This window comes from Falco rusticolus, chromosome 5, assembly GCF_015220075.1.
Source record: "Falco rusticolus isolate bFalRus1 chromosome 5, bFalRus1.pri, whole genome shotgun sequence".
In the NCBI taxonomy this organism is placed as follows: domain Eukaryota; kingdom Metazoa; phylum Chordata; class Aves; order Falconiformes; family Falconidae; genus Falco; species Falco rusticolus.
Window position 1 is genome coordinate 71533798 of NC_051191.1, and position 15483 is coordinate 71549280.

Consider the following 15483-nt stretch of genomic DNA (forward strand, 5'->3'; position numbering starts at 1 on the left):
AACTAAAAAAGAAAAGTTTTCTCTTATATCTTACAGCAGGCTTTCCCTGGTACATAAGCTTAACTTCAAATTCCCACTCTCTCTTTACAAAGCCAATATTTAGTGGCAATAAAGCAGTGAAGCAGAAGGAAGATCAGAACCAGGCCAGTATTTAAAAAAGAGAAATCTAAAAGGTATTTTCTTCTCTGCTCTGCTCTCCTTTCCTACCCTTGCGAAAGGGTATTGCTATATATAAGGGGGAGTGAAAAATGAATAGAGACCAAGAAAGGAGGAAGAAAAACAAAACTGTAAAGAAAGAAAACAGGCCTAGAAAGAAGGGGTATGAAGGTAACAGAAACATTCTTGTTTAAGGTGTAAATGCTTGTTCTCCTGTCCTGGCCCTGACAGGAATGAGCTGACAAGTACTGTTCCTCATGGTCTCCTCTGCTTTAATTAAATGAAAACATGGTAGGTGTCATCTGGTTTGAAGAAGACTGCAGAGTAGCCTTATGCATAAAGAGAGCTGCAGTCTGAAGAGATTTCTCTGTTAGAAGATTCAGAATCATGAAAAGATGAAAAAGTGTTATTGGGACTCCAGAGACACCCCTATTGAAAATTCTGATTTTCTTTCTTCTATTCCCTGAAAACAAATGAGTTTTGATAGTTATTTTTGAAGTGTAAAGGACTGTATGTCTTCATGATGCCACTTTACTTGAGCTATGGAGTTTCTCTCAAGGTTACTCTTTTGACAAAGTTGCACACACGCATGCACAGAGGTAACAAGTTGCTGTAACCTGATGATCTGATCTATGCATCCTTTGCTGTTGTGCAGCATTGAGATGCCATGTGGCAAACTGCCAGCAAAGAACATTCGACATCTTACAGAAAGCATACTACGTCAGGTATGAGAGTACTACTCAAAACGGTGTTTTGCAATCATGTAATTATACTGAGGTACCGTCACTGTTGAAACACCTAAAGCCATACCTGCTGGAGGCTCATTATACCTCCCTATTCCTGTGTAGGCAGTGATCTGAAAAAAAATCCCTTTGTTAAATACTGGGAAAAGAAGATAAGCAGGGCAACTCGCTAGAGCAGAGAAGTCCAGATAAAATTAAAGTTCCAGAAAAGATGACATGTCAGGAAGTAATGAGGGGTCGGGGTCCTAGTTCTTGCACCTGTATTACCTGCATTTAAACCACAATGGATCCACAGACAGGTTGTTCCAGAGAGGTAGAAGTATTGCTGCCTTAAACAAAAAACGTTGACTCTGCATGTGTTTGGAATGTATCAGATCTCATGCATCCTTCCTCTGCTGTTGGCATATGAGCACCTTGTCTGTAAAAATCTGACACTCTGCTTCAGAGATAACAACTTTGACTGTAGACATTGTTAAACAAAGGAAATTCTTGTAACTGAGTGCAAAGCAAATAGGAGCATTAATAGCCCATCTCAAGATCTACAGCTTTGCAGAATGAATTCTTTTGAATGACATAATATTTGCAAAGCAATGTCACTCTCTTATCCTACTCCCCCCAGCCCCGCAACCAAACACCTCCTTTCTCAAACCCAGACTGAGTCATAAGAATGGTAACCTGAAATATCTAGGATTATAAAGTACGGATCTGGTTTAGAATGTATGAATAAAATCTGGAACTGCTTCTAATATGAGCATAATGACCTTGTAGAAAGATTATATTAGTTTCTCCCTGAAGCTACCTCTGTATTAGTATATTAAAAAAGTTTAAAAACAAACAAACAATTAAAAAAAAAGTAAACAAAAAACAAACAAGTGAAGATAGTATTTAAAAGTGAATGAAAGTGTTGCAGTGTAACTCAGGTTTAATTCTGTAATTCTGTGTAAATTTGGATTGCCCAGTGCATGCAGAACCATACAGAATTAGTTCTGTGTCATACATTTTGTTTTACAGTGCCGTAAGAAACTTTTTGTTCCAGCTGAGAAGCTAATGGGAAGCTACAGAAGCTATCCAAAGCCATGTTGGTAGACATGAACTACCAAAACAATAGGCAGATGAAGAAAAACATTTTCAGATTTTCCTCAATGTATTGCTGTGATAACTGTGACCTAACTTCAGATACAGTGCAAACCTTAGAAACTCCATTGGCACTAGTGGACTGCTTGAACCTGGATTAATTTTGTGGTTTATTTAGATGTTTTGAAACTAGAGTAGCTTAGCCACCTCCTGTATCCAATTAATTGCTAGCATATTTGGCCATCATCCCATTAAAGACATTGGGTCTGCTCATTTTAGCAGTGATTATCCCATCTAATCCCATTCATTGTAAGCTTCCAATGCAGTTACCCACTGGGAAGAATACAATGATTTCTGTTATGCCTGGAATGAATGGCATATTTCAGTTCCTCTGCCACAAATTTACTCCAAGCTGTTGCAAAGATAGATGGTTGGTAGCTTTCAGTCTTGCTGAATCTGGTGTAAGTAAGATAATGCATGAAATTCTGACAACAATATGGCATTTGTTCTGAGTAGAAAATCCGCAGAACACAAGCACAGACAGGGACATACCTAGTGACGTGAAGAAAACACTGGCAAAGATGAAACAAGACTTTTAAAAATTAATGCCATACTTGAATGCCATGTTTCTCATTGAATGGAAAAAAATACTGTTCCATTGATAATCTTCATGTAAATGCTAAGTGCAATACATTTGTTAAGCAGCTTTTTTTTTATTATTATTTTTATTGGCATATAGTTTTTGGAGGGCAAAGTTAGTCATTCACTGTTACTATCTTTACTGACACAGTGGTATTTTTTCTATTAATAGTTGAGAACAGTTAGACCTATAGTTGCAAGCCTGAGCTTAAGTCACTCTGTATTAATGACACTTCAGGGTGAAGGTATTTCATTTCTGTAGCTTTGGATTGATGCTTTATTAGGGTGGGATCTTTGGTGGACTGTAAACCCTTGCTCAGATTCTGAAGTTATTTAAAGTCAGCACTGTTGTACACAGATGTTGTTGGAAACAACCACTAGTTTCATTATGTTGATGTTCTGCTGCAGGTATTTTTTGTGTTTGTGATAGTGTGTTAAAAAATTGGGTCCTCTGCTGCTTGCAGACCCCACCTAATGAAGAGGAGCAGACTAGAAAGAGACCATCTTTACTAAGAATTATTTGTATTATTTTTTTTACAAACTGGAGCAGCAAGAGACAAACTGTCAGCACTTCTTTTTACTAGATAATTGTAGCACTTACATTGATGTTAACATGCCCATTCAATAAATTGGAGAAGACATGTTCTGAGGGCAATCTTTTATTTCTTAGACCTTAGGCCAGGTACCATCTACTATCTGGTATTGACAGTGGTACCAGTGCACCCTTATACTCTCCTATTAATTCTTGATACAGTTCATTTTCAAGGTAAATGCTTTCTCTTCTCCAGACAAAACCAGTTTTATCTGGGGTTAATTTTCTTAATACATAACTGTGTGCATCTAACTATATTATGTAACAAATGAAACATTTTTCTGCTAGGCAACCTTAGCAGTGTTTGGCAACTTACTTGCATAGTGTGGCATAGCTTTTGTTTTCACTGATCTGCTAATTTTTTGTGAGTCAGCAGGACATGTGTTCCGCGGTTAAGACATTCAGTGGGAGTAGGGGGAGCTGGGTTGATTGAATCTACCGGGTCAAGTGATTTGTCTGGATGCAAATTACATTGCCTTGTTCATAAAGATCTTTGAGAGAAGATTAACGAATAATGGCAACTAGTCCCTTGGCTCCCATAGAAATGTGTTTCTCAAGCCTAACCAGCATACTTTATAAGAAGTCTGCAACAATTTTTTGTTGTCTAAGGGAGACCAATGTGTTAGACATCTGTTCTAAGGTGTGCTTTCAAAAAAGAATCAGAAAAAAAAAAAAAAAAAAGCAAATGTATCACATGGCCTTCTAAAACAAAATTTCACTTTAAGCAGATGTATTTTCCGTTCAAGGGTAAAGCTTTGAAAAATGAGTCTATAAAAGCAGCTCTGTTGTATGAGAAGCAGCAGGTGAAACTGACTGCAGGTTCCTTATGCGAGGGGTATGGGGAGCCAAAAGTGGCCCAGTGCTGCAAGCTACTGAACAGCTGCTGCTCTTCCGTCCTGGAGACTTGCTCAGTTAGAAAGATTCAGAGAAAATATTGTACCACACTTCCCTCAGTTTGCTCAAGAAATGTAAACATTCATTCTCTTGTTCTAGAATAGAAAGAAAGAAAAGAAAGATAGCAGACAAGACAGAGTTCTTCCAGCCCTCTTGTGCCTTTCCCTTTCTGCTGGCTTCGTACTTAGTCAAAAAAAAGGGAGAGTGAAGGGGGGTTCGGTCTTGGTCCTTCCAGTCAAGCGGATGGCCTCGCACTGTATTTCTGTAAAGCTGTGGAAAATGCTCACTACTAGTCACTTGGAAGAACTGCTACATCCCTTCCATCTTTGTTGTACGTTAACTCTTCTGCCTAATGGACTTTGTTCCTCATTCTCCCCTGCAGAAATTTTGTTGTTCTCAACATGTTAGGCATTTTGTGTTTCTCAGTTCATTGGTTTTTATGTCTGTTGCTTTGTTGGTTGCCATGGCCCATTAGATCTACACAGAATGTCTGTATTTTTTTCTCTTTTCCTTTCTGACTTGTAGTACATAAATCACACCTTTGTTGAATTTGGAGTTAGTTTAAAAAGGGAGGTATTATCCTGTATCTATTTTTTACAGGAATTTGACAGAGATAACCTGTATGTTTCTCTTGAATAACAAAAGGCCATGAGAAAAGAGCCACTCAACGGCTTTCCAGCAAGGTTAATGAAATTAAATTTTGCTGTCCAGTGAAGTTTTAGCTCACTGAGGAGCTGAAGGAGGCTGGAAACAGAGATGACATTGCAACAAGTGCAAGTGTTCCTTTCTGTTCTCTGCAGCAATAACTGCCATCCTACAGACATGTTCCTGGGAGCTTCAGAAAGTTCAGTCATCCATCCTAGGCACTGGCAAAGAGATCAGAAAAGCCACGGTCATATTTGCCAGCTTGGCACTCTGCTGCCTTAGAGTTTGGCTGTGTCTAATGAGGCTGTCCCTGAGTGGACCAGCTAGCAAGTGAGAAAGATGTGTTCTGCAGACTTGGCTGCACTCTGCAGAGGAGTAAGGGGAGTTGAGGGCATAGGGGATGAAGAACAGGTACTTACTAGAATCTGGAATTCATTGAAGTTCACAGTTTGTGCAGTACTTGCTATGTTGATACCTCTATCAAAGGGATCATTCCTGTTATCACTGTCAAGGAAGTAAAAACCATGTCCAATATAATCTTGGGGAGATAAAAGAAAAATTAAGCAAGGTTTTACTTGCAACTGAGTAATTAATAGCAGCAGTTGCCTACTCATCTTCAATCACAGGCTAGATGGAGGTATTAATCTTCAACAGTGAGGCTTAAGAAGCTGCAAAGCCCAAATGTAACCCCACTGGCAAACTGCCCGTTGCTTATTTTTCTGTTTAAGAATGCAAACACTAAAATTTTCTTCAAGAAGTCAAAAATTAAGTCAGTCATGTGCTTCAGGTGTATGCCATAGCCTCATGGCACAATAAAACACAACGGACAGTTTAGGAGCATTGCAGGATGTCTAATATCAATCAAGACAGATGGCAACCTTAGATATGGAAGCTGTGCAGTGGTAGAGAAGTGTGTGTGCTAATCTTTGACATGAAGGGCTGTGGAGGGTAACTTAAAAACAATTAAAGCTGTAATGAGCAGCAGTCTTGTACTAATGTTCTCTTCTTCTGTGACACATCCTGCCTCCAGCTTAGTGAAACAAGAAAACAGGCGTGAAATACACTTTCACAACAAAGCACATTGACTTCCTTGGTCAAGTTTACCAGAGATTGACCAATGACAGTAAGTACCTCAGTGCTCACCTTAAAACACTGAGACACCTCATTTTCATAGTGTGCTTCTGAATTCAAAGCACCTTAAGCGAAGAGTGCACAGTGTGTATGCTGGTAGGCACAGCTTTTGTGTAATAAACACCAGACATCACTTGGAAATTAATTAGAGTCACTACTCTGACTTCGATGTCACATGTAAATAACCCAGTCAAACTGTACCTTGCTCTTTCATAGCAGTTAGGAGTTAAACCTGAAATAATACAGTGGAGATCCTGGCCTTTCCTTGGGTTTCTTTTGCTACAATGAGGTTTGATAGGGCTACCTGTAAACTATCTGTCCTGCCTTGCTCTCTGGCTCACCCTGCTCCCCTTTCTGAAGGAGGCAAGGCACAGATTTTCAAGCAGCAGAGTTATCTGAGCAGCCTCACTCTTTCACTAGCTGCCAAATCCAACTTGGAGAGCAGGCTGTGTCTGCTGCAAGGGCTTTAGAGCACCAGCTTCCCTCTCCCCCCACACCACAGGAGAATGAAGCCAGCTAAACTCTTTTGGTACCAACACCCAAAGTCATTACTTTTCTTCCTCTCCACCCCCCTTTTTTTCTCTTTTTTTTTTTTTCTTTTTCTTTTCCTTTTTTCCATAGCTTCTGGTTTTAGCCCTGTTTCTCCTCCTCTGACACAGCAGCCAACTCAGCTTGATTCAATTCCACCTTCCCTTCTGCCCTGTGGCAGAAGTCTCTCCAGCACACTTGTGTTTCTGTACCTGGAAAACACTTACAAAACAGAGGCAGTCTAGTTTTCTTCATTGCTAAATTTCAGCCAGCATCCTTCTGCTTCCAGCCACATTGTGCTGTACCACAAAAATGACCTTGGGACAGTGTCTGAATTCCCCTGGCCTTGCTGAGAACAAGGGCATTTGTCCCAAATCAGAAATCCCTGAAGAGTGAGGAAGTCTCCCTGTTGTTAGGAGCAAGATCCTCTGTCTAAGCCTGGCATAAAGCCAGGCTTTTATATTGAGTTCTGTCTCACAGAATACTGTGAAAATTGTCAGGAAAAAAAAACCCCAACCAAAAACCTTCACATACTTTCTCACTGGCAGCCTTGAGTTTTAAATCATTACAGTTTTGTCTTCATCTGTCACAGCTAGGCATCCTGTTCTAACTTGAAAATTTCATTAGTGTCTTGAGCATTTCTCCATCCTGCAGCCTCAGGACTTGCAGACTTTCCTATCTTCTCTGAGCTCTCGAAATGGCAGAGTGAAGATATGTGTACCAGGAAACTGGGAAGACAGAATTACAACAGCATATTTGTTCAGTTGCTGAATAAACATTTCGGCAAAGCCTACAATGAGTCATCACATTAAAAGCTGTCCTTTGTATCTCCTTGGGACTGCTATTATAAAATTAATAGAAAAGTCAGACCCACTTAATCCAAGTCATTTTGCAAATTAAGGTCTACAGGCTTTTAAAAGCATGCCTACCCCAGTGGGCAGGCAGGAGGAGGTTGTGCTGCCTGTACCGTCATAGTCGCTAGACATTTTGGATGCAGAGCCCCGAGTCCCTCATGGGGCTGCTGGGGAAGCACATGCCCTGTCAGAAGCTGCTCTGTGACTTGAAACTGTGGAATGTGTGCTGGGCTGCAGCTGGCATGGAAATGGGTTTTACTAGTGAGATCTTGATGACTGCCTCAACTTTCCCTATGGACTGAGCTCAAGAAGCACACGTGGGAAATTCAGACTCTATACATCCTCTGTCCTCATGTACACCTTATGCATAAGCTATCTGAATCTGGCCCATAATCCTTTCTCAGGTCAAAAAGAAATCTTTATATTGTGTGCGTATATAAGCTTATTTTCTGTGAACACTCAGCCATAAGAATAATCAAAAAGTGGATCCTTTGCATTGATCTGCCTTATGCAGGGAGTATATCTGTCTAAAATAGGAAAACGTTTTGGTTTTGCTGTTTTGCTTCCTGCATGTGAAATCTTAAGTCTTTCATTTTAGGGAAATGAAAAGTTGATCTAATGTTCTGTATATCTGGGAGGATTAAAGTGACATCTCAAATGTGAAATATAGCCTTTCTGGGTTCCCTAAAAACATTTTGTCAAAAATGCAGTAGGTGATGGAGTATGATTTAGATGCTCAGGAGATGATTCCAATGCAAGCCTAAGTCCAGACGGAAGATTCTGCACCAACATAACCTGGCCAATTCAAAGTAGATATCACAGTGTCTTTTCACTTGCACTTGTGTTTGCAGGGCAGAAGTGAACAAGTTTGTTCTGCCTGTGCTCCAAGACAAATACAGGCTGTTTAGCTAGACTGAGACTGAACTGGACTGTGCTTTGGTAGACTAAAATTCCTGCCCATGTGACAGTTTGGACTGTGCCAGTAATGCTTTTGTTTAACAAATAATCATCAAGCCTGTTCCTGACCTGCTGTTAAAGTGGACAGAGCATGTTTTCCTTTTAAATCACCTTGTTTGCCTACAACCAAGCTAAAAGGCCGCTGCAAAGTGTGATTCAGTACCCTAAAGATGGGCTATTTGAGACAGCATAGGGTGTCTGAGGCACCTGCCTGGCAGTGGCACCCATGACAGCTTGCGTCTAGTGGACCCATGCCCTTCCAAGGCAGCAGCTGGAGGCCAAACAAGATTGTCATAGATATCTAAAATGGCATGAAGTATCTACGTTTAAGAAAATTAATACCATCCTGTGGAATCTTGGACTTACTCTGCTTGAAATCTGGAAGAATTAGTTTACCCACTGCCATATATGGATGTACTGTCAGCCTTCTTCAGTTTGTGGAGGGTTCAGAATCAAAATACAGCTGCCTCTCTGTGCTGGGGTTTGCCTTCCAACAGACATCACAATGACAATTTGTATTTCTTTCCAATCCAAAAAGTAATTATTTGTTTTTACTAGTCTACAGAAAGAAATGTCATTCCAATCTCCTCCAGAGAGTGCTGATGATAAACTTCTCATATCTCTTTCCTTTCATGTCTAGGCATTTCTGATAGAAACACCACACATTCTTTTAAGATTTTCAGTACTTATAAACCCTTAGATGTTCAGAGGTTTGTGTAACTGGAAAGGTTTTTCAGAAACCAGTTGGTGATATCATTCTGCATTGAATTAAATAGAAAAGAGGACCAATTAGATAGGAAAAAAAGGATCATCACTTTATAAAAGATGGCAAGAATCCCTCATCACTGAAAGATGCATGGGCTACAGTAACAATATTATAAAGTCTTGTATATGATTTGAAGGACCTGAAGTGGCTATAGAAATTATGGGGTTTTACCATTAAATATCAGTGCTTGATATATATCTTGTTCTTGCTATTGGTTTTGTTTGGGTTTTTGGGGTTTTTTTTTTGTGGTGTATTCATTTGTGAGGTGCCTTGATAGTCAACAGCTTCTCTGATTTCTGTCCTGTGAAAACTAGCTTTATTTGTTAGGTTTGAGTAACCTCATTAAGTAAGGGAAACTGCATTAAGATTCAGACATTTATAAGGAATTTAAGGTTTCGGATGTTCTCAAGGATGAAGTTGTGGGGAAGAAAGTTCAGACAAAAGCAAAGAGCAGTTCCTCAGTCCTTTAGGCAGAAGGAAATCCCAGATAATGGGCAGGTGTTAGCAGCAATATAAAGCTGGTGCTTCCATCTACACTTGTAGAAATAAATCAATTTTGTACAAAACCTTTGACCCACATAAGGAAAAAATGCCCCAGTGATCAATTCAATTACCTGAAAAACAAATCCTAAACTCCACAGCTTTCCTGGCCCAATGAATATGTAATTAGAGAAGACTGCATGGTGAACACAGAAAAAAATCAGCCCACTATGGTTTTGGTTTTGTTTCTGACTTTTATGTTAGAATAAAGCTTTTACAAACTTCAGTAGAACTAAGAACTGAGTTTTCACTCTAGACCAACACTTAGCAATAAAGAAAGGAATAAAGTGGGCTTTATAGCAGTATAGCCAATTTCAGAAATTTCTCCTCAACTTACAATAGTGAAAGTTTCTAGAACTGGTGATATGTCTGAGAGTAAAATGGTCTTTAAATGTACCTCTTAGCTGAAAGATGGGCTTGGTTGTGTAAGTGTGCTCGCCAGAGAAAAAAAAAAAAAAAACCAAACACAAAACAAATAGATTTAGGGATATATATACTTAAGACTGGAATCCAAATCATACAACTTATTTTCACTTTGTAAACCTTTCTTGCAGAAATAAGAAGAAATACAGGTACTGCACTACATAAGACAATAAGAAATAGCAAATTCCTATTGATTCAACACACTTAGAATCTCATTAGTTACCAAATGGGACTTGAGTACTGCCAACAAATAAATGACATTATTTTTTTATTCTCTGCTGCCCAAAGTCACCAAATACAGATTAGTCTGGAGTCCATTTATTGTTCCTGCTAGGGGTGATATAAAATAAAAATCAGGTTTAGATACACAGATGTTTTTCTCCCTCCTTCATTCAGGTTGTTGAAGAATGCACAGAATGAAGTTCATTTCAAAAGTTGGTATCAGAAACTACTGGCTGCTCTCCAATTCTGTGCTGGAAAAACCCTGAACACTGAGTTTTCTAAGGAGGGGAAACTTGTCAGAATTCTGGAAGACATTGCCAAAAAAGTGAAAGCTGCCAGTGACCCGGAAAAAAAGGTTTGTTAAAAAATACCTCTCCTTCCATCTAAGCTTCTCCAGGTAATGTTATTTTTTTCTAAGGTGACACCTTTCTCCTGTAATGCCCTTTATATAAATAAACCCGAGATTTGACTAAAATTTGTAGAGCTGCTCTGAAAACAAGTAGAACATACGTATTTAATGGAACAACTCTCATCACTATTACTCTTGAGGTCAGCAGATCTTTTAAGCCATTTAAACTCCTTCATCAATGGTTTTTCAACCAGACTTGGATGTGGACAGAAATAATGACAACAAAGACTGTCAACATTTTGCTGAAAGGAATGCTGTCATTCAGAGCCTAATCCAAAATATTTGACTCCTGTACAGCTGCAGTGTTTCCTAAAAACTTTGCTAAGAGTAGTCCTTGATAGGGTGAACATCCTCATTTCTTAGCAAAGCCAACCAGAGTGGACTGTACTTATATAGCACTCAGCAGTTAATGCTGTATGCCTATCTGCAGATGCATTCCTGGCAGTAGAAGGCTTGCAGTCTTCTTCTCCAGCAGGTGCAGCTTTTATGTTGTGTAGGTGCATTTCCAATTAAAACCTGTTAATTTTCCAAGACAGCTGTTGTTAGTTACCTGGTGTGTAAAACTGCTTCTTGCTGAGATCTTAGCAAGACAGACTAGAAAGCCAAATAAAAATACACCTGCCACTGCTGGTTATCATGAAAGTTATTGTGAATTCTTTTTGCCTCGTTAAGGATGCAAAGATTTTCAATGGATTTTTCAAAAAACTCTCAGTGTTGCTGCTGAGAGCAGCAAAGCAAACATGGAAGTAAAAAGATAGAAATATTTGCCAAGAGAAGAATCCATGTGAAGAAAAAGAAACAGTAGTGATACATTATATATCACTGATGCATAATTCAGAATTTAGAGATTAATCTCAAGGCTGCAGTTACTGTCATACTGAGAAACTCCCAAATCTTGCAGTTAACACACCAACAGTTAGGCAAGGGAGATCACAGTGCAAAGGCAACAAGCAATAACTTGTGAAGTTGTCTAGCAAGGCAAAAAAAACATGAGATGCCACAGAGCAGGTGCATGGCTAATCAGCCCCTAATGAAGGGTATTGAATGTGAGCCTACATGGCAGCATGAACTGGTAGTGCATCTAGACACAAAAAGCATGAATGTGGAGTAAAATCACAGTTCTTATTTTTAATAGCTGCACCTCACTGTGACCTCATTAGCTGTTACAAGGTTACATGGATGCTACCAGCTCCAGAAATTGTACTGCTTGTTTAAAATATAGAAAGACAGTCAACTGCTTCAAAGCTGATGTTATGTTATGTTGCCATAATGATTCACATATTGCAGGAGGTGTTAAAGGTGGAACTCAACAAACTTCAACAGTTTTTCCAGGAGGTAAAGGTTTGTCGGCTTCCTCTGAATCCTGCACTTGTTGTCCAAGGCATAGAGACAGATGTAAGTCCAGCTCATGCAAAGGATTACATTTTTTATTTGTTTGTTTGTTTGTCTGTTTTAGTATAAAGGGGAAGCGGGAGTGAATGGCTGCCTTGACTGGGAAATAATCTTACTGGTATTAAGCATGAAACATCTGGTAAATGGACATCTAGCCTAATCCCCTTTAAACTGGGAATCTTTGAGGCAGAAGTGAAGGGCACTGGTGGGGTGGGTGTTGCATGGATGTCCCACCTTGCACAGCAGTGGTGACACAGAAGTCAAACTGAGCAGCCTGCTCTCAGGTGGCACTTCTGTTTTCTCATCTAAGACTCTCTTCTGCCACACATGGGAGCAGCTAGAAGCCTACAGCTAGCTTGCTTTTTGCTGAGGTGAGACTAGGCACATGACTGAGAGTTGCTAAAATATTAAATATTCATAGCAACTTACCTGTGTCTATGAACCCTATTAAAAATTACTTAAGAATAAAGGAAACAACAGTGCTCTTTAGTGTTACTTGACTTTACTTTGACCACAGTACTAAGACTTCTTAGTAATTCATTGTTTAGTAATGTTTTCATAAAAATGTTATGCCAGGAATAAGCTCTTCCATCTCTGGAGAAGGACAAGGCACCCAGCAGCAAGAGAAAACAAACCTGAACACCCCTATATATTATCAGTTATAGCTGCCTAATTACAGCTATTTGTGCTCTATTTTTGTTCTCTGGCTCATTATCCACGGTGGACCTGATTCTAAGAGGTGCTGATCCCTTCAATTGCCTTTGACCTGTGATTCTCCAAGTAATTGCTATTCAGCCTTGATCTCTCTGAGAACAGAGGTCTTCCAGCACCCTGCAGGCCTGGGCCAATTGTGCATGATATAAGTCAGAAGAATTTGAAGCCTGCTGCTTCTCATTGCTTTCAGGCTTTTTGGAAATAATGGCTAATGGAAAGGTACCTCACCATACAATTGTGCTATTTATACTGTGCCAGCTTGGCTGGACAGATACAAAATGTTTAAATATAAGTATCTGAAGAGAACTTCTTTTTTTTTATTTCTCTTAAAACATTATAGACCATTATCTTGCTATAAATATATGTAGCTTCTTGATTGAACTGTATGTTAGTATAATTATGCAAATTAGAATTTTAAAGCTATTATAATTACCTAAATTTATTTCATCTTGGGATCATCTGTTGATTTTACTAGTAGCAAGCACTGCTTCCAGCTCTGTCAGTAATGCATTATCTCACAGTAACCTTTCAAGCAGTTCCTGAGATATTTCATTTGGCAAAATTCCATAGGAGGTCAGGATTTCATCATCAATAATAGCTATTGCATTCGCAGAGGTATGATGTGGGTAAGACAATATTTGCATGCTTGTACCATGCTTTGAGATGTTTAGATGAAAAACAAGAGACAGCTGTGTCTAGTGGTGTTTTTGTTCAAATCAGCCTCCATCGCACTCCAGCCAGTAAGGACAGCAGTAGCTCCTGTGGGACACTCATTATTTCCAGAAACTAGGCCATTAATTTACCGTCGTCTTTGGTAGTTTTTTTGGTGGGTCATCCCCCCCTCCCCCCCTTTTTTTTGTTTTAATGATGATTATAATACCACTCAAACAGGATTTGCAGCACTTGGCTCATTAATGCTTTTTGAAGCTCTTTGAGGTCTTCAGGTGGAAGGAGCTGTAGGGCATGAGAAATCAGATTTTATGTTTAATTAAGATATATTCCACATAAAATAGATTATGATTTTCAGAATTTCCTGTATCCTTAGCCAGAGTGAGGACAATAAAGAAATTAGCAGGTTCTTTGCTTCCGTAAAGATTGTATAATTGGGCAAATATTTTTTTTCTACAGAAAATAATAGGACCAAAGGCTTTTCAGTGCTTTACAGAGTCTCACTAGATCAGTCTTATGTACTTTGTCTACTCAGTTCCAGCCAAAGTTTATTATTAATAGGCCTGGGTAGAAATGAAAAACAATTAGTATGGAAAATATTATCTGTTCATATAATCTGGTTATTGAGTGAAACAAATTGTCCAGGAAAAAGAATTTCTCATTTTCCTGACCCAATTAAACAATCAATAATATCAAGAATTATTTTTTTTTATCAGTACTACTGAGCAGTATTTAACTTTAGCAGAGGTATTTTATTAGCCTGATGTTTTGTATATGTGACACTGTTGTTCTTCTCTCTCATTTTTTTTTCCCTGAAGTCATGTTCATATTTTACGTCCAATGCTTTTCCATTAAAAATCTCCTTCATCAATGCAAATGCTCCAAGTGGAAACATCAATGTAATTTTTAAGGTATGTTCTTCCTCTAATCCTCAATTCCTTTTGTATGGAAAACATTGATTTGAAATTCACCTGATTTATGTTTTAAAACTTTAGCTTGAGAATGTTTGATTTGGCTCTGCTGTTCACTTTTCTCAATTATTTTTGACACTAGAGCTTTTAATGGGATATGTTGAGGCAATGCATTGAAGTATCAACCTTTTGATCAGTAAAGAACCAAATGACTTGTTTCAATTTATTTATTTTCTTAGTGGAGACAACCAGGCTAAAATATGAAGTTTATATTTGAAACCTAGTTTATTTACCACATTGAAGTCAGAGGGAAGTCTCAGGCAAAAGATAGTTCAGAATGACTGAATCCATTAGACTTGTCCATATGTCTCTAACAAACCAAAATCCCGGAGTGTTAGAGGCTGCATTTGCTACACAGAACTTATCCAGCTCCTATCGCCCAGTGTGGTGGAATAGGCTGAGGAAGAGAGAGCTGAAGCAGACAGCAGAGAAGTGCTGTCTCTCTGGAACTGGAGGAACTGACTGCAAAAATAAACTCTGGTTTATTTTCCAGTTGACACCTAGAAAAACTTCAGAGTTCAGAACAGTGTTGTGTCTATCCACAAAAGAGAATATATACAATTTAAAGTTACTTCTCTTTCAAAAAAGCAAAAGTCTTCCATAAGAATGGATACTGTTTTTAGACAGCACTGAAATTCATAAAATAGCTGATGGATACAAAAAATAGAAAGACATTATTCCTAGATCTTTTACAGTATTGTTTTCCAAAACAGAACTCTAAAAAAATTGATTAAAAGGGTAAAAAAAATTCTAGATTGTCTTGAAATTAGTTAATTAAAATGAAATTTAGAGCAGCTGTGATTCTGAGAAAGAGATGTATGCTTTCCAGGCATGTTACGGGGAGGCTAGAAACATTAAGCTTTTCTGAACACTTAGATACCTGGTTCTTACGCTATTTCATCTGAAAGTCAATATTAAATAGACAGGTTCTTGCTTACCTGAACAACTTGACAAAATACCTGCTCATGGGGCATATAAACATTTGTGCTGGTTCTACCTAGACAGCATTTCCCCTGCCCCGTAACGTTCAACAGCCAACTGTCTAGTTGTTGTAGAAGTATCATAGCTGTCATCACCTTCTCCTGTCAGCAGACGGTTGTGTTAAGATATCTTTTACTTGTACTATAGTTTCACTGTTTATTCATGATGGATAATACATGCATA

At 38.7% G+C, this 15483-nt stretch overlaps 1 protein-coding gene across 1 annotated transcript in view; it reads left to right on the forward strand.

Annotated features, from left to right (window-relative positions):
• PIK3C2G (phosphatidylinositol-4-phosphate 3-kinase catalytic subunit type 2 gamma) overlaps positions 1-15483 on the forward strand; it is a 208249-nt gene that overhangs the window by 114827 nt on the left and 77939 nt on the right. Inside the window, 3 exon segments of the mRNA XM_037390442.1 lie at positions 10339-10519; positions 11861-11968; positions 14167-14259. Coding sequence (XP_037246339.1) covers positions 10339-10519; positions 11861-11968; positions 14167-14259 — 382 coding nt within the window.